The following is a 26797-nucleotide window of genomic DNA, read 5'->3' as shown; positions in this document are numbered from 1 at the left end:
TTTTATTGGTCGGATGAAATATGCTAATTTTGTGAGATAGGAATTTTGGGTTTTCATGAGCTGTATGCCAAAATCATCCATATTAAGACAATAAAAGACCTGAAATATTTCAGTTAGTGTGCAATGAATCTAAAATATATGAATGTTAAATTTTCATCATGACATTATGGAAAATAATGAACTTTATCACAATATTTTGAGAAGGACCTGTACAATTGGTGACAGTAAAAGCTCAGTCAGTAGCTATGTCTAGGAGAGACAGGGTTAAACACTGATAGACAGGGCCATGTGGATCATCTGTATAAGGTGACCATTAAGGTGTTGGCGGCAGCAGCTTGGACGGTGCCCCCCTCCAGGAAGGTGTCACAGGTAGACACAGAGTGCCACAGCAGTCTAAGCCTATAGCAGCATAACTACAGAGATTCCTCAGGATAACCTAAGCCACTCTAACATATGGACCAATCAGATCTCTGATGTATGATGGAGCTAGATCATTAAAGGCTTTATATGTGAGGAGGAGAATTTTAAATTCTATTCTGGATTTAACAGGGAGCCAATGAAGGGAAACTAAAATAGGAGAAATATGATCTATCTTTTTAATTGTCATCAGAACTCTTGCTGCAGCATTTTGAATCAGCTGAAGGCTTTTAACTGCATTTTGTGGACATCCTGATAGTAACGAATTACAATAGTCCAGCCTTGAAGTAACAAATGCATGGACTAGTTTTTCAGCATCACTCCTGGATAGGATATTTCTAATTTTGGCAATGTTCCGGATGTGAAATAAGGAAATCCTAGAAACCTGTTTAATATGGGATTTAAATGACATGTCCTGGTCAAAAATAACACCAAGGTATTTTATTTTATTACCGGAGGTCAATTTAAGGCCATCCAGGTTAAGTGATTGACTAAGCAGTTTCTTTTTTAAAGACTCCGGTCCAGAGACGACAACTTCTGTCTTGTCTGAATTTAGAAGTAGAAAATGTAAAGTCATCCAAGTTTTTATGTCTTCAAGACATGCTTGTAGTCTATCTAACTGGTTGGGCTCATCAGGATTTATGGATTAGTAAAGCTGAGTATCATCAGCGTAACAGTGAAAATTTATCCCATGCTGCCTGATAATTTTACCTATTGGAAGTATATATATATATATATATATATATATATATATATATAAATAGTAAAGAGAATTGGCCCAAGTACTGAACCCTGTGGTACTCCACAATTAACCCTGGTGTTTAAGGATGATTTATCATTTACATGAACTAACTGGAGTCTGTCAGACAAATAAGATTTAAACCAACCTAGCGCTGTTCCCCTGATCCCTACAGCATATTCCAGCCTTTCTAAGAAAATATTGTGATCGACTGTATCAAATGCAACACTGAGATCTAACAGAACCAGTACAGACACAAGTCCATTATCTGAGGCCACAAGAATATCATTAGTGACTTTCAGCAGAGCTGTTTCAGTGCTATGATGAGCTCTGAAACCTGACTGAAACTCTTCAAACAGGTCATTGCTGTTTAAATGCTCACACATTTGATTAGCAACTATTTTTTTCAAGAATTTTAGTTAAGAATGGAAGATTGGATATAGGTCTGTAATTTTTCAAGTCATCTCGATCAAGTGGAGGTTTCTTAAGTAATGGTTTAATTACAGCTACCTTAAAAGCCTGTGGTACATATCCATTTACTAAAGTTAGATTAATCATACCTTAAATGGGGCTGGTAATCAGAGGGAACACTTCCTTAAATAATTTGGTTGGGATTGGGTCTAACATACAAGTTGAAGGTTTAGATTAAGCTAATATTTCTGATAACTCAGGAAGCTTCACAGGATCAAAACAGTCCAAACACAAATCAAGTTCTACGGTTACTTCCTATGTTGTCTCACTTGCTGAGGATGAAGTTATCATCTTCAGGAGTATGTCAAAGATTTATTTTTAATAGAATCAATTTTATTTAAGAAGAATCCCATAAAGTCATGGCTGCTAAGAGCCAAGGGAATGGATGGCTCAACAGAGCTATGACTCTAAGTTTAGCATCTGTACTAAAGAGAAACCTAGGATTATTCTTGTTATCTTATATTAATGATGAGAAATAAGCTGTTCTGGCTTGGCGAAGTGTCTTTTTATACAACAGTAGGCTATTTTTCCAGATTAAGTAGGAATCCTCTAGGTGTGTAGAGCGTCATTTTCTCTCCAATTTTCTAACCTTGTGCTTTAAAGTACGCAGATCTAAATTAAACCAAGGAGCCTGCATCTTATGAATAATTACCTTCTTTTTCAAGGGGGCTGCATTGTCTAATGCACCACGCAATGATGAAGTAACACTATGAACAAGAGAATCAATTTGTGAAGGGGCAGAAACAAAATTATTGCCCTCCACTGTGCTGTTCAGTGATAATGAGGAACTTAAAAGTGGAACAGATTCTTTAAAGGTTGTTACAGCATTGTCTAATAATGATCTACTATAATGAAATTTTCTTTCAGGTGTGGAGTACTCAGTTGAATTAAACTCAAAGGTTATTAAAAAAATGATCAGACAGTACAGGGTTATGAGGAAATATTGTTATTTCTTTACACTCAATGCCATATGTCAGCACAAGGTCCAGAGAATGAAGACAAAGGTGGGTAGGTTTGTTAATGTTTTGTGCATAGTCAATTGAGTCTAAGATAGCTTTAAAGGCTATATTTAAGCTATTACTTTCAGTGTCAACATGAATGTTAAGATCCCCCACTATAATAACCTTATCTGTATTTAACACTAAATTAGATTAAAGGTCTGAAAACTGATCTAAAAATTGAGAGTAAGGACCTGGTGGACAGTACAAAACAACAAACAGAAGTGGTTTTAGTGCTTTGCAATTTGGATGAGGAAACCTAAAGATTAAATATTCAAAAGAGTTGTAGCTATTGATTGGTCTGGGACTAATCAATAAATCGGACTGAAAGATGGTTGCTACTCCTCCTCGCCCAGTATTTCGAGGAATGTGAAAATTTAAATAATTAGTAGGAGTTGACTCATTTATTGTAACATAATCCTCTTGCTGCAGCCAGGTTTCTGTGAAGCAAAATAAATCAATCTGATTGTCACAAATCAGGTCACTAACTTCTCTTCCTTTAAGCTACGTTTATAAGCCTGGCTCTCTGTTTAGCTGTGACACCTTCCTGGAGGGGGACATTGGCCAAGCTGCTGCTGCCAACAACTTTAATGATCACCTTATACAGATGATCCACTTGGCCCTGTCTTTCAGTGTTTAACCCAGTCTCTCCTAGACATAGCTACTGACTGAGCTTTTACCGTGACTAACTGTATGTGCTCTCTTTCAGAGTTCATCTGCTTAGCTGTCTTTCTCTCCTAGATGAAGTCTCTAAAGGAGCTATAACCATTAATGTTTTACATTTCTTTCTTTGTGTTCTTTGTGTGTCTCTGCTCTGTTCTCTCAAACCCCCAGTGGGTCGTGGCAGATGGCCGCTCACACCGAGTGGTTCTGCTGGAGGTTTCTTCCTGTTAAGAGGGTTTTCCTCCCCATTGTTGCTGCATGCATGCTAAGTATGAGGGATTGCTGCAAGGTCGATGCCAGCGACTGTCCACTGTCTCTACATGCTCATCCAGGAGGAGTGACTTCTGCAAGTCAATAGCTCAATGCACTCTGCTGGGTTTCCTTAGATAGAAAAACTTTTTAACCAATTTAAATAATAAACTTAATCTGACTGCACTGTTTGATAGTAAGGATTAATTAGAATGTATGTACATGACAGCTGTATGATTCGATTGAACTGACTTTGTGAAGTGCCTTGAGAGGACATGTGTTGTGAATTGGCGCTATATAAATAAAACTGAATTGAATTGTTCTCTTCCACTCACTGTATGGTTCCATTACATCAAAATGAGATTGTGCTGAATTTGTATTTGGATGTGTTTGAACTGACACAATCATGCAAACCCCGCTCCTTTGAAGTTTATGCAGGAAGAAATGGAGTCTGGGGGAAAAACTTCTTCCGGGTCCAAGTAAACCCTGCTTTATCTGCTTTCAGCAGCCTCCCCAGTCTTTCAGGTTCAGTCAGAGATCTGTGCATGCCTCTAAGCTACAGTGTCTCCTACAGCTGTTAGAGTTGTTTATTACTTTTTGTGCAGGATGGCAACTCTACTGAGCAAGTTCAGAATAGACTTCTCCGACATCACTGTGCTGGGAGACATCAACACCAAACCCAAGAAGGAGCAGTAAGTTCTCTCTCTAGCAGAAGCAAAGTTTCTTTCACCAAATCCATAGTTTCCATTGTAATTATTGTTCATTGTTCCTAGTCATCCTCACCATCTTTCCTCCTTACTCCCAGAACATGTCACCCACACTTGACTGGGTCCCTTCTAAAGTCAGATTTTACTTTTAAAGTCTCAAAATTTTTTGGACATAAAAACTTTAAAATCAACAACAAACATCTCCAAGAGTCTTTTTCTAAAAAGAGCTTCCTTTCTGAAATGATTTTGAGCTCCTTTAGGCATCAGCAGACTTTTCTCACCATACAGATGTTCTTCATATTTTACAGGCGACTGTGGTTCAGTGAGGAGAGTGGTCTTGCTATCCAAACGTTGTGGGTTTAATTCCAACTTCCTCCTGCTACATGTCGGTCTGCCCCTGGGCAAAGCACTTAACTAAAAGTTGCTTACCGATCTGCGTATCAATGTATGATTGTGGGTGAATGTGGCTCTAATGTAAAGCATTTTGAGTGGTCGCTATGATTGGAATGGCGTTGTATAAGTTCAGTCCATTTACCATTTAAGGCTTTCTAAAAGATGCCTTTAGGACTGAATGGGTTGATGCTGGGCAACAATAAAAGCTACATCAAACACGTACTTTATCTGAGCTTTATGTGAGCAATAGTTTCTTCTTTTAGACATCTGTCATTCATTTTAAACTGTGTGGTTTTTCTGTTTGCATGTGGCAGTTAGACTGAGGACTTTTAGAAGCCTAAATACAAGTACAGCTCAAAACATTTTGAATATTGTCACTCATTTCAGAGTGAAACTCACGTATAGATTCCTTACACATAGTGAAATATTTCAAGCCTTTATTTCTTGTAGTTTTACTGATTATGGCTTACAGAGAATGAAAAGCCAAAATTCAGTGTCTTAGGGAATTGCAGATCAGTTATAGAGAAAGCAGCAGCAGGAAGAGGAGGTTTAACTACTAAACGTTTGGATCACTGCTGCCCTCAAGTGGTGAAAACACAACATTGGATATCTAGTCTGAACAGGACATCTCATATTCAACAAGCTGATTTAGGACCCACATAGTAAAACTGAATAAACAGTATGACCTATTTTCCCACTATCACTTAACACTTCTCCTGAATGATGAATTAAACCTAAATTCCAGTAATATCCAAACACACACGCAGGAACCAGTGTGATTGCTTTTTGTTAAATTCTTGTCACATTGAGGTAAAAGTGCCTGAACAAGGAATTCTGCACCCAGTGTCATGTTGCTAACCATGAAGCCTTTGTTGTGACACAGTGTGGCAGCCTTTGAGGAGATGGTTGAGCCATACCGCCTGAAGGAAGACAACATGGAGCTGGAGGCAGCTGAGGGATTAAAAAACAGTGAACCCTGGAGAATCACGGACAATGAGCTGGAACTCTACCGTGCCAAGGTCTGCACACTTTTGCTCTCTGATTCACTGCAGCATACTTCCTCTGTGTGGTCTTAAACATAATTAGGTCCTGATGAAGCCTGGCTTTAACATTCAACCTAACTGATTCAGTCACAAGAGGAAGATCATTGAATCAGATCATCAACCTCTAGTTCAGCAACAACCAGAACATCATTAGATAAACAAAAATCACCTGAACAGTAGCAGTTTTTGGATATTTTGTTTCTGATTCATCTGAGTGAAAAGTGTTTAGCTCACTACTGCTATTATAATGTGAACATGGGACATACTGACATGTAAAAAAAACTCAGATTGTTGTACTTACATAGATAATTCTAAAGTACAGTGAACACAGCTTGTGCAATTAGCACAGGAATCAATCCAAACAGACAGTAAAGAGGCAACTCGCCTGTAAAACATCCTGCTAATCCTCTGATTCAAATGATTCAGGAAAAATATTCTGTAAAAGTGTTTTTGTTTTTTTTGTCTGGAAAAGCATGTAAAAGTCCAGTGATTTTATTTGCAGCTTAAGTTGAGCCATGTCAGGTCTGTAGGGGTTCTTTAGTGTGGTCCATCATCAATGTGCTTGTCCTGGGTGTGTTTTATACCTCATCACTGATCTCCTTACCCTGAAACAATGTTGGTGCCCAGTCTTTATTTTTTTGTTGTTTGTGTAGAATGTATAGTGTCCAAATATCTATTCTGTTTGCTTCCCAGACCAACCGTCAGATCAGGCTCAACGAGCTGCTGAAGGAGCACTCAAGCATAGCCAACCTCATCGTCATGTAAGCAGTTGTGTGTCCAATATTTTAAAGTGTGTTCTTCAGCTACAACAGAGATTTATTTCTGCTCCAATACTACAAAACACTCCGAGCTGGAAAAAATATCTTTCTTTGCTTCAGATAGTGACCCAGACACCAAACCAGGGTGAAAAAGTGAAGTTTATTTGCATTCATAGGGATTTTATCTAAAGTTCAGGTAACAGAGGACGACATCTCTATTGTTTGTCTGCCCACAGCAGCAGACAGTTCAGTACTCCAGTTAATTTAGACTCTAGTTGAACTGAAGAAATTGACTTTTTTTTTTTTTAAGAATTTTGTTTTGGCACTAGAGGCCTTTATTTTTGATAGTAGGCAGACAGGAAGGAGGGGCAAAGAGAGGGGGAGACATTCGGTAAAGGTCACCGGGTCCGGGACTCAAACCCGGGACGGCCGCTTCTAGGACTATAGCCTCTATATGTGGTCGCATGCTAGCCCCTACACCGCCAGCGCCACACCCAGAACTGAAGAAACTTTTAAGTCACTTTGGAATCTGCTGCCTGTTCTACTTGGTGTGAAGACTGTCTTCTCCAGAGACGACATGGATGTCTGCTTTCTCCTTCCACCTCAGGTGGCAATAACCGTCAATCTTGCCTTATGAAATGGTAGTGTTTGTAGACAACAGCATCTTGTATATAATCTTGCATAGAAGTTGGACTAAAACTATATGAACCCAACTGACTGACTGCAGGGTGTACACATCCACAGACTCCGACTCAACAGGGGTTGAACAAACCTATCCACATCCACTTCACAGAGCAGTGTCTGTCTTTTTGGCAGTAGAACTTTCTGCTGCATAAACCCCGATCAGCCACAGTTTTCGCAGGGAAACACTGTTCTTGCTCCGTTATTAGGAAAACATACAGGAACATGTTAAATTGTGCTGTTATTTGCTGTCTTAATAAAGAGGAACAGATGACTGGGATGCTAACCTACATTTACTTGGTAACAAATGGAGCATCAGGCATAACTTTCTCTTTAATATGTTTTTAATTATAGAGGACAAATTTGATTAGACATAATCTAAGTACGGGTAGCAAACTTTATCAGCAATGGTATTCATTTATTATAAGAATTCAAAAGTCTAACATTAAAGCACAGTAGCCAAAGTGTATATATATATTTTTAAAATATATATATAATTCTTGTTCCTCTCTCCAGGAGCCTGCCGTTAGCTCGTAAGGGAGCGGTCTCCAGTGCCCTCTACATGGCCTGGCTGGAGGTGCTGTCTAAGGACCTTCCCCCCATCCTCTTTGTGCGCGGCAACCACCAGAGCGTCCTCACCTTCTATTCTTAGTCCTAGCACAGGGGAGAAAACCTGTGTTTTTAGGTTTCACTTTCACTTCTGCAGCTGCAAGCAAAGCCACACATGTCCCAGTTAAAGCCCAAAATTAAAGGTGCATAATAACACTTCAGAAACTGTAGAAAGCACAGCCACTGCTGATATAAAGAAGGACGTGGAACTGGTTGAGATGTTTAAAAGATCTATATTTGAAGACGGAATGTCAGGGTTAGGGTTATTAGTAAGGTTGCCCTCTCAGCCCCTTTTTGTATTTATTCCAAATTGTCCTTTTTTCTTGTAACTTTAGTTTTTTTTTATTATTATTTTTTGTCATTTCTGTTCAAAGTCCTTTTTTCTCAGGCTCTAAAGCAGGCATGCACAACATTTTTACTTTGTTGTTGTCATGATATGGAAATTATTTTGAACTTATTAGGATTAATGCTGTACTTATTGTTGCAGCAATAATCACCTTTTTTTGTTTGAACATTGGAGAGAACAACAGAATGCTTTGCAACACCTTCTAAAGCCTTACAGATGTGCCTTTCGGTTGGATCTGATGAAATAATTCTAAGCGCTAATCAGATTGACAATATAACACATGATATTGGTGGATACATAATTTAATGCATTTTTATTGTGATCCCATCTGATTGCTAGAATTTAGTAAAAGATTTCCACTTGGTTGCATGAAGCCTTTTTGTCTTTTTTTTTTTTTTTTAGATTCCTCTAATCTGCTCATAATGATTCCGAGCTTAGTTTGTCTTCCATTGTAAAGTTGTTGATTATTTTCAATAGGCTGTTACTGGACACATGTGACCCTTTGGGCATAGTGCCTGGATACGATTGTATTTGGTTTTAAATTAAACCAGCTGTTAGTAAAGATGTGAATCTAATGTTTAATTAGCCTTGTTGGGAAGCTGCTGACTGACTACACTGAGAGTTCCTCCGAGTAATGTTTCTGTTCTTCCCCTCTAAAGATACTACTCTCCTCAACAACCTAATTAAAATCTTGCCTTAATGATTGTTCTAACAATGGTTTCCCTGTCTCCAAAGCCATACTGGCTATGTTATTTATGTATCAATGCAGGAAGCAATCCATGGTTTTGTCTCAAGTCTAATTTTGCTTGTAATGTAAATGCATTTGTAGTATTTCTGAGTTTTGTGTACTCTGGTTTTTGCTGCACATTGCTGTGAAGTAGTCCGTCAGCTGTAATATTTGGCACTGATGTATACTTTCATGTCAGCTTACTTGGCTCCTTGTTTGCCATCAGGCTACTCTGAGAACTGGTGGCCTCCAATTCTCACAGTGCTTACATATTTGTGACATTTTCACACCTCTAGATAGAGAATGTTGTTTGGCTGAGTAAAAATGTACCTCTATGCATATGATCTTGTAAATTGAAGTTATGATCCAGTTGTTTTCTGTGCAAAGACCCTTGTTTCATTGGATGAGAACCTTCAACACGTCCTTCATTGGTCTGAAGAAGCAGTGCTATGGTTCCATGAAAAGCCATATGTAAACTTTTCCACTCTGATAATGCGTGTAAAATAGGTCACACGTAGAACATGTCTTTGCTCACACAAACCCAGAGTATAACTGTCATTTATATTTGGAGAGGTTTTTAGTAAATAAATCCACAGAGCTAGAGACACATTTATAACTATTGCTTATGCAATCACGAAAAGCGAATAAGTAGACGCCTAATGATGCACTTCTGCTGTCAAACTTGGATTCATGACAAGAAAAGTTAATTGGTCAATTTGATTAACAGATCAGAGTCAACGTGGTTTTACAGGACGTTTGAATGTGATTGCACAGGGTCTACATATAGGCAAGTCAGAAGAACAGCTCTTATGTTTGCTGATCATTGTGGTTGTAGCTGAGAAACAGCTACAAGTATAACTGTAAAGTAAAATTTATTTTAACAAGTACAGCCTTCACCTTGTTGCTTCCATATAATCTGTCACTGATTGTATGCCGTTTTTGAGGAAGAATGTCAAACCATACTTAGGTTAGTGGAATGTACAGTATTCTGATGAACTCCAGCTTCCAAGCAGGTAGCTAGTTTCTTTTTTTCGTCATTCTCATGCATCTGGTTTTTCACATTGACTGCAATAAGCACAGCACTTTCTCCCCTTTATCATTCTTCTGCTGTGTTTTAGGCGCTGTGTCCTGACGTGTAAAGTGAAGAGGGATGGTCAAAATACTTACATCATCAATATACCCATCCTTAGAAGTGTGAAAGCAACAGCTCCATCCTATTTTTTTGGGAAGCAACTTCCCAGCTCATTTCTGGTGTTCGGAATAAGTTTTTGGAAGCGTTTACTTTGTCAAGGTTGGGCATAACAAACTGTTTTCCCAAAAACAAGAGCTGTCCAGACACTATTCAGAATTTGTTCAGTTCAGTTTAAAAATTCGGCATATTCACCAACAGATGCAGCTATTTGGGGTGATCAACATTGACTTCACATGTGATCACCATATTTAGTAGTAGTTAGTGGAATAATTTAAAGAAAGTATTCAGTTTTTCTTGGCTGTACCTCTGTCCCTTCATTCATTCACACACAAATACTAATAAAACTCCAACTTACCCATTATCTAATTTGGTTCCTCAGTAAATCACTTGTATTTTGTAGTGCAACTGTAGTCCTGTGTGTGTGCAATAATTAGATTCAATCACATTTTGAAATTAATTGATTTTGATTGATGCAGTCATGGAACCAACAGTTCTAATTATACTTGTATAGTTTTTGCAAACATAATCAATTGGAGTTTGTCTTCACCATCATAAATCAATGTTTGATAATAACCCATCCCAGGCAGCCACTACACAATACAAGCTATTTTGAACTGCTAATAGTGAGTTCTATAAATGTCTATTGAGTTCTTCAGCATGAACTACTTTGAAGAATACACTAATTCATGCTCAGAACAAGCTATTTTATTTTAGGATGGACTCTGAAACAGAACAGAAATGAGCTCTGAGTTTTGACGTCTGAAGGCACCTTTGTGTACTAAACCAAATAAAGGCGTGACCCGATGTTCATAATCACATTGAAACAGTCACTCTTCCTTCTGTAAAGCAACACTGAACAAAACAAACACATTCTGTATTTGTATGTTATAGCAAAAAATATATAGGCCTATATTCAGTATATACACACATACAGGTCCTTCTCAAAATATTAGCATATTGTGATGAAGTTCATTATTTTCCATAATGTCATGATGAAAATTTAACATTCATATATTTTAGATTCATTGCACACTAACTGAAATAGTTCAGGTCTTTTATTGTCTTAATACGGATGATTTTGGCATACAGCTCATGAAAACCCAAAATTCCTATCTCACAAAATTAGCATATTTCATCCGACCAATAAAAGAAAAGTGTTTTTAATACAAAAAACATCAACCTTCAAATAATCATGTACAGTTATGCATTCAATACTTGGTCGGGAATCCTTTTGCAGAAATGACTGCTTCAATGCGGCGTGGCATGGAGGCAATCAGCCTGTGGCACTGCTGAGGTCTTATGGAGGCCCAGGATGCTTCGATAGCGGCCTTTAGCTCATCCAGAGTGTTGGGTCTTGAGTCTCTCAACGTTCTCTTCACAATATCCCACAGATTCTCTATGGGGTTCAGGTCAGGAGAGTTGGCAGGCCAATTGAGCACAGTGATACCATGGTCAGTAAACCATTTACCAGTGGTTTTGGCACTGTGAGCAGGTGCCAGGTCGTGGTGAAAAATGAAATCTTCATCTCCATAAAGCTTTTCAGCAGATGGAAGCATGAAGTGCTCCAAAATCTCCTGATAGCTAGCTGCATTGACCCTGCCCTTGATAAAACACAGTGGACCAACAACAGCAGCTGACACGGCACCCCAGACCATCACTGACTGTGGGTACTTGACACTGGACTTCTGGCATTTTGGCATTTCCTTCTCTCCAGTCTTCCTCCAGACTCTGGCACCTTGATTTCCGAATGACATGCAGAATTTGCTTTCATCCGAAAAAAGTACTTTAGACCACTGAGCAACAGTCCAGTGCTGCTTCTCTGTAGCCCAGGTCAGGCGCTTCTGCCGCTGTTTCTGGTTCAAAAGTGGCTTGACCTGGGGAATGCGGCACCTGTAGCCCATTTCCTGCACACGCCTGTGCACGGTGGCTCTGGATGTTTCTACTCCAGACTCCGTCCACTGCTTCCGCAGGTCCCCCAAGGTCTGGAATCGGCCCTTCTCCACAATCTTCCTCAGGGTCCGGTCACCTCTTCTCGTTGTGCAGCGTTTTCTGCCACACTTTTTCCTTCCCACAGACTTCCCACTGAGGTGCCTTGATACAGCACTCTGGGAACAGCCTATTCGTTCAGAAATGTCTTTCTGTGTCTTACCCTCTTGCTTGAGGGTGTCAATAGTGGCCTTCTGGACAGCAGTCAGGTCGGCAGTCTTACCCATGATTGGGGTTTTGAGTGATGAACCAGGCTGGGATCTTTAAAGGCCTCAGGAATCTTTTGCAGGTGTTTAGAGTTAACTCGTTGATTCAGATGATTAGGTTCATAGCTCGTTTAGAGACCCTTTTAATGATATGCTAATTTTGTGAGATAGGAATTTTGGGTTTTCATGAGCTGTATGCCAAAATCATCCGTATTAAGACAATAAAAGACCTGAAATATTTCAGTTAGTGTGCAATGAATCTAAAATATATGAATGTTAAATTTTCATCATGACATTATGGAAAATAATGAACTTTATCACAATATGCTAATATTTTGAGAAGGACCTGTATATCCATCGGTCTGACCTGTAGTCTTTGATATATCACATGATGATCAGAGCCAGTTAGTGTTTGTGCCTATTGATTTTGTCTTTGAGTAGGTTCTAAAAAGTAAATATGTCAATGTTCTGTTCCACAAATCAGAAGTAATTTGTTAACCTTGAACTAAGGCAGCATTAATAAGATCACATTCACTGTTTTTCTTCCTTAGCCAGCATCCTTTTACCAAATCATTCCACACCTGTAGTCCAACCTAAGTGACTGGTTTCCAACATAAAAGAATCACAGTCCTAAAAACCTGCAGCTATTGTCCTCTTTTCCACAAACATGGCCTGACTTGTAAATAATCTTCATAGTCTAAGGGAGTGGAGTAATTCTGTTACATTAGGTGAGATGAAAGTATTTATTTTAGCTATGGAATTTGTCAGTTTGTTGTTCGTGTAATATTTTGGTTTTGGTTCAAAGTTAATTTGCATGTTTTTTTCTGTTAGTATTCTACTTGCTTTTTAATTTTAGCAAAATTTAATTTTTTTGACTTTTTTAAAATCTTTTCAATGTTTTTTGAGAGAGAGATACAGCTGGTTAAAGGAGAGTCCTTGATGAAGTTGACCTGATTGGTGGAAGCAGTAATGATTTGATTCACTGTACTGTTAACAGTCACAGATATACTTTTTCTAACATTTTAACAGTTATGATTACAAGTACTTTGTATATCTTTATTGCAATAAATGAATAAAATTAAAAAAAATCAGTTGAAATCTCTTGTCTTTTGGTTTCTGTGATTTAAAAAAAAAAATCTTTTTATTTCTTTAGCCTTAAATCATTAAAGGCAACCCTGTAGCTCAACCAGGCACTACAGGAAAGTAGAATAGCAGTAGATAAAGAATCTCATGAGCTCCTACATGAAGCAAACGCTAACTGTAGTGTTTTATGTTTCAGTTATTGATTTTTGTTAGTTTAATTGAAAGGAAGCAAGATGGGTCATCCTGCATTGCCTATTCTATGCACAAATGGGCACAAAGGGGGCCTGTGGGGTTCAGTGTCTCATCTAAAGGCACTGTCCTTCCATGGAGGGGTAGGAGTTGACTCCCATTAATTCTCTTACATGTAAAGAAAAAACAATTAGAATAGATTCTATGATCCTTTGCATCATAGAAACATCCATATTTAACATAGGTTTTCCTATGTTTTGGCAAGTGCATTCTACTATTCATTTACCCAGATGTTTAGCTATTTCAAAATCATGTTTGCTGATCCTAAAGTCAGAAACAATATTTACAGAAGATTGCAGCATACACAGCTGATTACAATGTCCATAAATTAATCGTTTAGTTGCAAGGAAAAAAGGTAATTTTTAAGGTGTTATATGCAAGTTCTACTTCCTATTGTTTCTTTGTATTTGGCTTGTTTTAATCGTTTTTTGTTTGCTGTTGATATGTTTGTTTCCACAGTCTATGCAGAGGACATGCAGCTTTATTAGTCTATTTAGGCCAGATTGTTACTTTTTCACTCGCCAGAGTTATCCAAATCTTGGCCCGAGGATCATTTGCAGCCCCAAGACTGATTTTGTGTGGCCCTTAACCGCAATTTAAGAATGTTAAAAATGTGGCCTTACTACCCAGGTGGTTAAGGCAGACGGACACTATTACAGTTTTATAAGGCAAAGGTTTTAACAAAAAAACGAAACTCTTAGGATAGAAAATGTTAGGTACAACACAAAGTATTTGTCTTTTATTAGCCACGTGTTTTATTTTCATCGGAATTTCATAGCGAGTAGAATCAAATAAGTGAAGTTTTGTGGCTCTCGACTATTTTTGGAAGAAAGTTTAGATACCACAGGCATACAGTATTACAGTCTCATATTGCTGAGCAGCCAGTATTTTGCCTGTTTTCTTTAGAGATGATGTAATGTAGAGCACAATGACAACACCCAAATCAGTTCCTTTGGAAAACCACAATAGGAACAATTATAGCAATGAGACAAGCACAAACAAGCAAAACAATTGAGGAAACAATTTTGGAAAGTCTTTTTCTCCTCTGCTCTGCTTCTTCTCTCTTGAGCAGAGAGTCAAATCCTGGAGTGTAAAGGTCTTCAAGCCAAAAGTCCAGATCCCTTGGAGTTTTTGTGTTCTATATTGTGGAAAAAACAGAGAGCACCAATCATTATCGGGTCCCCTGTGATTTCCAAATTTTATAATAGTAAGTTGTTCCTGAGGAACTTGGTAAGAAAAAATGAAAAGAAAATCATACATCTTTTTAGGCAAAGAGCAGTGATTTATGTTAAGTGATGCTATTTTAAACCCTATATAAGAAGAAATGCTATACATGTTAGCTTAGACTGGAGTTATCACACAATTTTCCCCAAACTTAAAAAGACATTGCCTTCTTTTGAAAGACCATTTGGTGGAAGTTAATAGAATTTTTGGTATTAAGCTCTTGTCACACAGGACATAACTGTCTTTAAACATTGATACTCTACTTCATATGATAGAAGCTAAGAGGCGCAAAGCTAACAGTTTAAATGTAGGACAACTAGACTTAATCTCCTGTTTGTTGAAGACATCTCACCTCGCAGCCAAAAGTTGTTTGCACATTATGTATAATTCCTATGTATAACCCCAATTCCATTGAAGTTGGGACATTGTGAAAATATTTATGATTTGCAAATCCTGTTTAACCCATATTCAACTGAATCCAGAACAACACAAAATATTTAATGTTCAAACTGATAACCTTTATTGTGTTTTTGCGAATATTCACTAATTTTGAATTTGATGCCTTCAACACGCTCCAGAAAACCTGGGACAGTAGCATGTTACCAAAGTGTTACATCACCTTTCCTTTTAACAAAACTCAATAAGCTTTGGGGAACTGATTGTTGGAGCTATGTGGTGGACTTCTTTCCCATTTTATCTTGATTTACAACTCCAGTAGCTCAACAGTCCAGGGTCTCCGTTGCTGCATTTCGCGCTTCATAATGCTCCACATATTTTCAATGGGAGACAGGACTGGACCACAGACAGGCCAGTCTAGTACCCGCTCTCCTTTACTACGAAGCCACGCTGTTGGAACATGTGCAGATTGTAGCTTGGCATCGTCTCGCTGAAATAAGAAGGGGAAGATAGTCCTTTTCTTTTTTAGAAAACGACGTCCATGATGTCCAAAAACAATTTGAAATGTGTACTCGTCAGACCACAGCACATTTTCCACATTGTGTCAGTCCATCATAGATGAGCTCGGGCCCAAGAAGCCAGCATCATTTCTGGGTGTTATTGATATATGGCTTTGGCTTTGCATGGTAGAGTTTTAACTCGACCTTGTAGATGTAGCAACGAACTGTTAACTGCCAATGGTTTTCTGAAGTGTTCCTGAGCCTATATGGTAATATCTCTTACAGAATGATGTTGGTTTTACATGGAATGCTTCCTGAGGGGTCAAAGGTCACACGCATTCGATGTTGGGTTTCAGCCTTGCTGCTTACTTGCAGAGATTTCTCTAGCTTCTCTAAATCTTTTGATAATATTATGGACTATAGCTGATTAAATCCCCAAATTCCTTGCAATCGTACATTGAGAATTTTTCTTAATCTGTTGTTCACCAAGTGGTGAACCTCACTCCATCCTTGCTTGTGAATAAATGAGCCTTTATACACAATCATAACACACATGTTTCCAATGAAACTGTTCATCTGTGGAATGTTCCAAACTATGGAAGCAAATGTGTCCCAATATTCAAATTAAAATGTATTAATAAAATGCTTTTTCATTTTCAAAATGAAGCTGCATTTTGTTGACTCATAAAATTAAAAATAAATCATTCAAACTGCATTTTTATTTTCTTCCCAAGACTGCTTAATTTGTGATAAATGATAAATAAAATAACGTTTAACATTTCATTTTCAAAAGATGTCCCAGGAAAAAGTGAAATGTCAAATTTGAAAATTAAAATGTATTAACAGAAATGCGTTTTCATTTTGAAGTCAAAGCGGCATTTTTTGACTCATAACTGAAATTGCTAATAGATCTTTCAAACTGCGTTTTCATTTTCTTCTTGAAGACTGCTCATTGTGTAAGGGCAGTGTATCTTTTGGTCATTTGATTTTTCTTGTAGAAACGAATATCAAAAAACTAGTGGTTGTTTGATTTTTGTTTTAAAATACCAAAATTAAAATCAAAATACATAGCATTTCTCTTTTTTGGAGTCAAAAAGGGATGAGCGAAATTGTAAAAATGATTTGAGTTTCATTTTCTATTTCAGATAACAAAAAATCAAATTACTTTAAAATAGAAATGAAAAAAGGCCCATCTGTTCGGATGTGGTCACACGTGACAAGAGTGCCAATGAGGACAGAGCTGTGCAGAAAAAAAGTATTTTCTTTTACTTTTAAGTCTTTACTTTTGTGATTTAAAGTTAAAGGGGATGTGACTACTCAGGATGACTTCACCAACACTTCATTTTTTATGTTTTTTTCCTGGTTTTCATCCCTACGTTAAAGGGCCACAGAACTGGAAACAAAATGCACAAAAGATTCTTGCTATACAAGAACCGGACATCCAGGAGTTACAGGGCACCTATTTGTCCAAAGATTGAAATGCATTGCGTTTTTTTACTTATATTTATCCTTACCTTTGTTGTTCAGACTGTTGAAACTTTATTTCAAATCAGTACACAACCCTTTGGCCATTAATGCTTCTGTATTTTAGTGGCTTCTTTAGTGTTTGGGACAAAAAAGTATTAGGCTACCATTACCAAAGCCGCTAAAACACAACCAGTATATATCAATGTTTTTTCCTTGTAACAGCCGAAAAGATGACCAGTCTAGCTGCCACTAAAAGAGTGATCCTTACTCCTTCCTAGCTGCAGACCATCAAGCAAGGGTTCTGCTGTGTTGTTTTGTATAATTACACAATAGTCACTGTCCCTCATGTACACTTATGTTGGATGCTTTTTGTGTAGTGTGTTCCAGAATTTGAATTATCCAAATACATATAAACTATTATTTTCTAACCAAGGTCACTCATGTCTCATCCAGATGCAAACCTTTGGGTTAAAGCCCATGGTGTAATGATACATTAGCAAAGACATTTTAGGTTGAGTAAAAAGTAAGCAATGTCACCCAGTATATCAATAACACATTAAGTCTTATGGACACACACATACACAGAATGACAAGTTTTTCCTCATTTTCTCTTTTAGAGTTTATTGAGGAGCCAGTTATCACACATTGTTGCGGAGCATTATTGACTGCAAAACATGTGTGGAACAGTGGCAGGAGACCTCTGTGCACTGTGCAAAATGTAGAGGAGAAGCCCCAAAGAAGTGGAGCACCCATATACCCATATTGTTGCATGCCCAGAGTGAAGCATGGGGGTGGATCAGTGATGGTTTGGGCTGCCATATCATGGCATTCCCTTGGCCCAATACTTGTGCTAGATGGGCGCATCACTGCCAAGGACTACTGAACCATTCTTGAGGACCATGTGCATCCAATGGTTCAAACATTGTATCCTGAAGGCGGTGCCGTGTCTCAAGATGACAACGCACCAATACACACAGCAAGACTGGTGACAGATTGGTTTGATGAACATGAAAGTGAAGTTGAACATCTCCCATGGCCTGCACAGTCACCAGACCTAAATATTATTGAGCCACTTTGGGGTGTTTTGGAGGAGCGAGTCAGGAAACGTTTTTCTCCACCAGTATCACGTAGTGACCTGGCCACTATCCTGCAAGAATAATGGCTTAAAATCTGACCACTGTGCAGGACTTGTATATGTTATTCCCAAGACGAATTGACGCTGTATTGATATATACATATATACAGTGCCTTGCGAAAGTATTCGGCCCCCTTGAACTTTTCAACTTCTTGCCACATTTCAGGCTTCAAACATAAATATATAAAATTCAAATTTTTTGTGAAGAATCAACAAGTGGGACACAATCAAGTGGAATGAAATTTATTGGATGTGTCAAACTTTTTTAACAAATAAAAAACTGAAAAGTGGAGCAAACTCACTCCAGAAGTTCAGTGAGGATCTCTGAATGATCCAATGTTGTCCCAAATGACTGATGATGATAAATAGAATCCACCTGTGTGTAATCAAGTCTCCGTATAAATGCACCTGCTCTGTGATAGTCTCAGGGTTCTGTTCAAAGGGCAAAGAGCATCATGAAGGCCAAGGAACACACCAGGCAGGTCTGAGATACTGTTGTGGAGAAGTTTAAAGCAGGATTTGGATACAAAAAGATTTCCCAAGCTTTAAACATCCCAAGGAGCACTGTGCAAGCAATCATATTGAAATGGAAGGAGTATCATACCACTGCAAATCTACCAAGACCCGGCCGTCCCTCTAAACTTTCATCTCGAACAAGGAGAAGACTGATCAGAGATGCAGCCAAGAGGCCCATGATCACTCTGGATGAACTGCAGAGATCTACAGCTGAGGTGGGAGAGTCTGTCCATAGGACAACAATCAGACGTACACTGCACAAATCTGGCTTTTATGGAAGAGTGGCAAGAAGAAAGCCATTTCTCAAAGATATCCATAAAAAGTCTCATTTAAAGTTTGCCACAAGCCACCTGGGAGACACACCAAACATGTGGAAGAAGGTGCTCTGGTCAGATGAAACCAAAATCGAACTGTTTGGCCACAATGCAAAACGATATGTTTGGCGTAAAAGCAACACAGCTCATCACCCTGAACACACCATCCCCAGTGTCAAACATTGTGGTGGCAGCCTCATAGTTTGGGCCTGCTTTTCGTCAGCAGGGACAGAGAAGATGGTCAAAATTGATGGGAAGATGGATGGGGCCAAATACAGGACCATTCTGGAAGAAAACCTGTTGGAGTCTGCAAGAGACCTGAGACTGGGACACAGATTTATCTTCCAACAAGAAAATGATCCAAAACATAAAGCCAAATCTACAATGGAATGGTTCACAAATAAACGTATCCAGGTGTTGGAATGGCCAAGTCAAAGTCCAGACCTGAATCCAATCCAGAATCTGTGGAAAGCTGAAGACTACTGTTCATGAACGCTCTCCATCCAACCTCACTGAGCTCCAGTTGTTTGGCAAAGAAGAATGGGCAAGAATTTCACTCTCTTTATGTGCAAAACTGATAGAGACATACGCCAAGCGACTTGCAGCGGTAATTGCAGCAAAGGGCGGCGCTACAAAGTATTAACGCAAGGGGCCGAATAATATTGCACGCCCCACTTTTCAGTTTTTTATTTGTTAAAAACGTTTGACACATCCAAGAAATTTCATTCCACTTCACCATTGTGTCCCACTTATTGTTGATTCTTCACAAAAAATTTGAATTTTATATCTTTATGTTTGAAGCCTGAAATGTGGCAAGAGGTTGAAAAGTTCAAGGGGGCCGAATACTTTCACAAGGCACTGTATATAATGTGCAGCTCTGTTTTTGGGCAGTTTGTTAATTGAAAAAATGTTGTTTTGAAGACTTCAATAAGGCCTTTTTTCTGTTAATGTGTGTTCCACTTTATTACAGGGAGCTCAAGAGGTTGAAAAGTTCAAGGGGGCTGAGTACTTCCGCAAGGCACTGTATATACACACACACACATATACACACACCGGCCACTTTATTTGGTACACCTTGCCTTGCTAGTACCGGGTTGGACCCCCTTTTGCCTTGAGAACTGCCTTAATCCTTCATGGTATAAATTGAACAAGGTACTGGAAACATTCCTTTGAGAGTTTGGTCCATATTGACATGATAGCATCACACAGATGCTGCAGATTTGCGCAGATCCAATTTTGGTGGGCCTGTGTGAATTGTAGCCTCAATTTCTTATTCTTAGCTGACAGGAGTGGCCCGCGGTGTGGTCTTCTGCTGCTGTAGCCCATCTGCTTCAAGGTTCGATGTATTGTGCGTTAAGAGATGCTCTTCTGCCTGCCTTGGTTGTAACGAGTGGTTATTTGAGTTACTGTTGCCTTTCTATCAGCTCAAACCAGCCTGGCCATTCTCCTCTGACCTCTGGCATCAACAAAGCATTTGCGCCCACAGAACTGCCGCTCACTGGATATTTTCTCTTTTTCGGAACATTCTCTGTAAACCCTAGAGATGGTAGTGTGTGAAAATCCCAGTATAACAACAGTTTCTGAAATACTCAGACCTGCCCGTCTGGCACCAACAACCATGCCACGTTCAAAGTCACTTAAATCACCTTTCTTCCCCATTCTGATGCTCGGTTTGAACTGCAGCAGATCGTCTTGACCATGTCTACATACCTAAATGCATTGAGTTGCTGCCATGTGATTGGCTGATTAGAAATTTGCGTTAATGACCAATTGGCCAACGTGTCCTGGGCCGTCCCCTGGGCCTCCTCCCGGTGGGACGTGCATGGAACACGTCCCGAGGAAGGCGTCCAGGAGACATCCGGTATAGATGCCCGAGCCACCTCAACTGGCTCCTCTCAATATGGAGGAGCAGCGGCTCTACTCCGAGCCCCTCCCGGATGGCCGAGCTCCTCACCCTATCTCAAAGGTAGTGCCCGGCCACCCTATGGAAGAAGCTTATTTCAGCCGCTTGAATCCAGGATCTCATCCTTTCAGTCATGACCCAAAGTTCATGGCCAAAGGTGAGCGTAGGAACGTAGACAGACCAGTAAATCGGGAGCTTTGCTTTTCGCCTCGGCTCTCTTCATCACAACAGACCGGGACAGCGCCCCCATTACTGCGGTAGAAGCACCGATCCGTCCGTTGATCTCCCGCTCCATTCTCCCCTCACTCGTGAACAAGACCCCAAGATACTTGAACTTCTCCACTTGAGGCAGGAACTCCCCACCAATCTGAAGAGGACAAACCACCCTTTTCCGGTCGAGAACCATGGCCTCGGATTTGGAGGAGATGATCTTGATCCCAGCCGCTTCACACTCTGCTGCAAACAGCCCCACTGCATGCTGTTTGTCTTTGCTAGAGGGGTCCAGCATGCAAAAAGACTAAATCTACTGGTCCCCAAACCAGACCCCGTCCAGCCCTTGGCTGCACCTAGAAATTCTGTCCATAAAAGTTATGAACAGGACCAGTGACAAAGGGTAGCCCCACCGGAGTCCAACATGCACCGGGAACAGGTCTGACTTCGTGCCAGCAATACGGACCAAACTCCTGCTCCACTTGTACAGAGACCAGATTCTATACTCCTGGTCCCCCTCAGGGCATCACGAGGGACACAGTCGAATGCCTTCTCCAGGTCCACAAAACACATGTGGGACGGTTGGGAAAACTCCCATGAACCCTCGAGTACCCTGCAGAGGGTATAGAGCTGGTCCAGTGTTTCACCACTGGGACAAAAACCACACTGCTCCTCCTGAAGCTGAGGTTCGACTATCGGCCGGACTCTCCTCTCCAATACCCTGGCGTAGGCCTTACCAGGGAGGCTGAGGAGTGTGATCCCCTTATAGTTGGAAAACACCCTCCGGTCACCCTTCTTATGAAGGGGGACCATCACCCCAGTCTGCCAGTCCAGAGGCACTGTCCCTGATCACAACGCAATGTTGAAGAGGCGTGTCAACCATGACAGCCCCACCACATCCAGAGACTTGAGGTACTCAGGGCGGATCTCATCCACCCCCGAAGCCCTGCCACCACGGAACTTTTTAACCACCACGGTCCCTTCAGCCTGGGTGATGAAAGAGTCTAACCACGAGTCCCCAGCCTCTGTTTCCACCAGGGAATGCGTGATGGCAGAATTGAGGAGATCCTCGAAGTACTCCTTCCACCGCCCGATAATGTCCCTAGTCGAGGTCAGCATCGACAATAGATGCGCAGAACATGGTCCACTCGGACTCTATGTCTTCAACATCCCCCGGAATCTGGTCAAAGCTCTCCCGGAGATGGGTGTTGAATACATCCCTGGCTGAGGGCTATGCCAGACGTTCCCAGCAAACCCTCACTATGCGCTTGGGCCTGTCAAGTCTGTCCGGCTTTCTCCTCTTCCAGTGGATCCAACTCACCACCAGGTGGTGATCAGAGGACAGCTCAGCCCCTCTCTTCACCCACCTTTGCGGCCGAAGGTCTGATAACATGACAACAAAGTCGATCATCGACCTCCTGCCTAGGGTGTGCTGGTGCCAAGTGCACTGATGCACACACAAATGCTTGAACATGGTATTCATTATGGACAATCCGTGACTAGCACAGAAGTCCAATAATGAAACACCGCTCGGATTTAGATCGGGGAGGCATTCCTCCCAATCACACCTCTCCAGGTGTCACTGTCGTTTCCCACGCGGGCGTTGAAGTCCCCCAGCAGAATAATGGAGTCCCCAGGAGGGGCACTATCCAGCACCCCCGACAGGGACGCCAAGAAGGCCGGGTCCTCCGAAGGCGCAGGGATGCGACCCTCTCATCCACTGGGGTAAACCCCATCACGAGACGGGTGAGCTGGGTGGCAACAAGAAAGCCCACCCCAGCCCGCCGCCTCTCCATGTGGGCCAATCCTGAGTAGAAGAGATTACAGCCCAACTATTTCTAGTCGATATCTCTTGACCTCTTGCACAAGCTCAGGCTCCTTCCTCCCCAGCATTCCACGTCCCTAGAGCCAGCCTAAGCATCTGGAGATCGGGCCGCCGAGGTCTCAACCTTCGTCGGCCGGCCAATCCTCCCTATATGTATATATATATACACACACACATACATACATACATACATACACACATGTATATATACATACATAAAGAAAAACATTATTGTACCAGGAAACCCTAATATGTGACATTAGAAGGAAGTACAAGAATCCCAGAAATGAAAAGGGGGAAAAAAAAAAGTTGCTGAGATTGTTGTTGGGAAGATAGTCAAAAAATACAGGCTGCAGAGATGGTCTGAGAAAGCACTGGGCTTTTCAAAGAAACGCTCGACTTTGTGTGAGAATGAAGACCTGAGTAAGAACTCCACCAGACAACCTTACAACAGGTACACTGATGCGGTACCCAAAAGCTACCCTGGTGAGCAAGGTGAAGAAATTCTTCACAAGAAATGATGTAAGTCTGATGACAATGGGGAAAAGCAAACAATAACAAAAAACAAAATTTAAATGCAAAAACAATTCCTTGTTGACACGATGAAAAACCTTCACAGGAAGTTTTTGGAAGAGAACAACACTAGTCACATTTCCTTTGCCTCATTTTGCCGGCTGCGACCCTTTTGGGTTGTCCACCCCTCCATTGCAACACATGCCGATGCAGGTTACATTAAAACATGAGCTTTCTGGCTGAAAAGCGTTGTCAGCTCAAGCTTATTGAATCTTCAAATTTAGAGAGCCTCACATAACTTGTGTGCTGTGACATTAGCAGCAAGGCCTGCATGTATGGAGAATGTGAAGATTGCAAAAACAGAATCACTCCCCTCTCAAGCTCATATAATGGTGCACAGAATGTGACATATTTGCAGTGGGCCACAGAAGACGAAGCAAAATCAAACAATGAAGAGAGCTGGGTCACAAAAATAACAGGTTTCACACATAGGTTTCACTAGTTTAAGAGGCATCTCCTTAACATCAGGCAATAGTATGCGTACTGCCATGGTCTGCGCAGCGGCATGGCCAATGATGAATGCCTTATCCCCATTGACTTCTCTGAGAACTTTCCTATAAGTACAGCAATGAAATTCAGTCAGTAGACTTTGGATCATCCCACCAACAGGCCACACTTCACACATGGGTCATTTATGTTGGTGGAATACAATAACCAACTTACTTTACCTCCATTTCATCATCCAAACATAAGAGTCCAGCTGCCATATGGGAACATTTCAAACCTGCACTGGACTTTGTGCAGACCACACACCCAAGAGTTTCAGTACAGAGCTTGACAAGACAGGACTGAGAGGGACCTGGAATTTTTTCAAGACCAGTCACGGCAAAGGATCACCAGATGGTGTTGGTGCTGTCTTAAAGAGATCAGCAGATGACCTCGTGAGCCATGGCCGGGACATCAACAATGCTTATGAGCTGTTCAAGGCTCTGTCTGAGACAGATAGTTCGATCAAATTGTATTACATTCAGGATGAAGCTGTTGAGCAGGCACCGCAAAGGATGCCTTCCACCAAACCCAGGAACCATGCGCATCCATCAGGTACTTACTCTTGCTCGATGGAAGATAACATTGCGAGATGTCAGCTGGACTGTCAGATGTCAACTTTGTCAGGAAAGTCCCAGCTACAGTGTTTCAAAGGCAGAAACAAATCAATTGGAATGACCCAGAGGTAATAGGGGAGTGACACATGAGCATTTATGATAAGGCATTGTATCCAGGGATAATCCTTTCCATAGATGAAACCAACGTTCAAGACAAATGCATGCTCCATGCTGGGATAAGAAAATAAACAGACTCTTTTGGCCTCTACAAGAGGATGTACTGTGGTGATGTTCTTGAGCTCAACCCACCTCCTCAGCCTGTGACAAGACATGATTCATGTCACATGCAAATTCAGAAAAGGATCTGGAACAGACTGTCTGACTAAAGGATGAAAGAACCATAAATATCAGGTACTACACTTCATATAAGAAAAGAAACCATCCGAATTCACCTTCATTCATCAAACCTATTAGTTCAGAGTTTTGTTAATGCTCAATTCCAATTTTTTTAAAGTCGTCAGCAAAGTACATTTTTTTAACTGGCAGATTCAAGCACATAAAATGATTTTAATATTAGGGCTTAAAGTTAAGAGTGCACTGTGTTGTGATGTTCGTTGTTACATTGTTAATTAAATTCAAAAATAATTAAATTCAAAAATAATATATTCATTCCAAAGGGAAATTAATTAACAGAGCTACTCCAACCTGCTGCCCCCTTGAGTGGCACAATTCTAGAAACTGTTAACCTATGCTGTCCTTTATTTTTTCTTCTCATAGGAAAGATCTGTTCAATTTAAATGTGATGTTTTTAAACATTAACTAGAAAAATGTGCATTTCCTGCAAAAATGCAGTGTGAATGCTGTCAGCTGAATATTGTAGCTGAAAGATGGCACAAAAAACTGAAATTGACTGCAGGTAATCTGCTGAAATGTAATGAATTAGCAGAAAACAGAAATTTAAAACTCCTCTGCTGAAAACTGGCAGAAAGAGACTAAGGTTGAGAGCAGAATATCAGCTAAAGTCTGATAAATCAGCAAATAAAAACTGTCATCTGATCTGTTTAAATAGGAAATCTATCAGCTAAAAAACAGCTGAACAAGTAGAAGCAAAAATTAGCTTAAATGCTAAAATTAGCATGTTGGCTAACACTAGCATGTTGGATATAAATAACATATTCCATTTAATATGTTCCATTAGCCCTATAAGCAAAAATTTGCTTAAATGCTAAAATTAGTCTGTTGGCCAACACTAGCATGTTGGCTATAAATAACGTATTCCATTTAATATATTCATTTAGCCCTATAAGTGAAAATAAGCCTAAATGCTAACATTAGCTTATATGCGGACATTAGCATGTTGACTAACAAAAGCATGTTGGCTATAATCAACTTACTCCTTTCAATATATTCATTCAGCCATATAAGTGAAAATTAAACAAAATGTTAATGTTATCTTAATACTAACATTAGCATGTTGGCTATCACTAGCATATTGGCTAATATTAACTTACTCCATTTAATATGTTCATTTAGCTTTGTAAGTTAAAATTAGCCTAAATGCTCTTAGCTCAAATGCTAACGTTAGCATGTGGGCTAATACTACCATGTTGGCTAACATTAACTTACTCCATTCAATTTGTTCATTTTGCCCTATAAGTGAAAATCAGCCTAAATGCTAACATTAGCATGTGGGCTAACATTGGCATGTTGGCTATAATGAACTTACACCATTTAAAATCTTCATTTATGCCAATAAGTAAAACTTTGCCTAAACGCTAATGTTAGCTTAAATGCTAACATTAGCATCATGGCTAACACTAGCATCTTGGCTATCATTGGCCCTGTCCCAATACCCACACTACACCCTACGCCACTCTATGAAGGGTGTACTTTGTACAAGTGCATGTAAGGGTTGAAGAGTGCAAAATTGGAGAATTGGGACAGTAGGGGTTACATCATCGACTTGCACCTCTGCACCGTAACTGCAACATCAAAAAGGGCGGGAACCAGCGCTGTTTTCACAGTCTTGCTGCTAAAAAAACTATTTAAAACTGCAACAAGCAATTGTTTTGAGGAGAAGAAAGTGCAGGAAGCGAAAGTGCAGGAAGCGAAGGAGGCTTATACACCAGACTCTCGTCGCGCCAGTGTTTGTTTGAAAGGTAACTTCAGTGTTA

The 26797-nt window shown here is 40.1% G+C and overlaps 2 protein-coding genes across 4 annotated transcripts in view; one reads left to right on the top strand and one right to left on the bottom strand.

Moving 5' to 3' along the window:
• The window catches only part of LOC124872343 (solute carrier family 12 member 2-like), a 90711-nt gene extending 79900 nt beyond the window's left edge, over positions 1-10811 (top strand). For both annotated transcript variants that reach the window (XM_047372230.1, XM_047372229.1), the window contains 4 exons: positions 4143-4229; positions 5521-5656; positions 6374-6441; positions 7636-10811. In XM_047372230.1, the coding sequence (XP_047228186.1) occupies positions 4143-4229; positions 5521-5656; positions 6374-6441; positions 7636-7771 (427 nt within the window). In that variant the 3' untranslated portion in view covers positions 7772-10811. The remainder of the gene's footprint in view (positions 1-4142; positions 4230-5520; positions 5657-6373; positions 6442-7635) is intronic.
• Positions 10812-14257: 3446 nt separating this feature from the next.
• Positions 14258-26797, bottom strand: part of LOC124872670 (major intrinsically disordered NOTCH2-binding receptor 1-like homolog) — a 62861-nt gene continuing 50321 nt past the window's right edge. For both annotated transcript variants that reach the window (XM_047372919.1, XM_047372923.1), the window contains one exon: positions 14258-14655. In XM_047372919.1, the coding sequence (XP_047228875.1) occupies positions 14461-14655 (195 nt within the window). In that variant the 3' untranslated portion in view covers positions 14258-14460. The remainder of the gene's footprint in view (positions 14656-26797) is intronic.

This window comes from Girardinichthys multiradiatus, chromosome 8 (genome assembly GCF_021462225.1).
Source record: "Girardinichthys multiradiatus isolate DD_20200921_A chromosome 8, DD_fGirMul_XY1, whole genome shotgun sequence".
Lineage (NCBI taxonomy): Eukaryota > Metazoa > Chordata > Actinopteri > Cyprinodontiformes > Goodeidae > Girardinichthys > Girardinichthys multiradiatus.
Note: the sequence above shows the minus strand (reverse complement) of the source record. Positions and strands in the feature narration are given on the sequence as shown.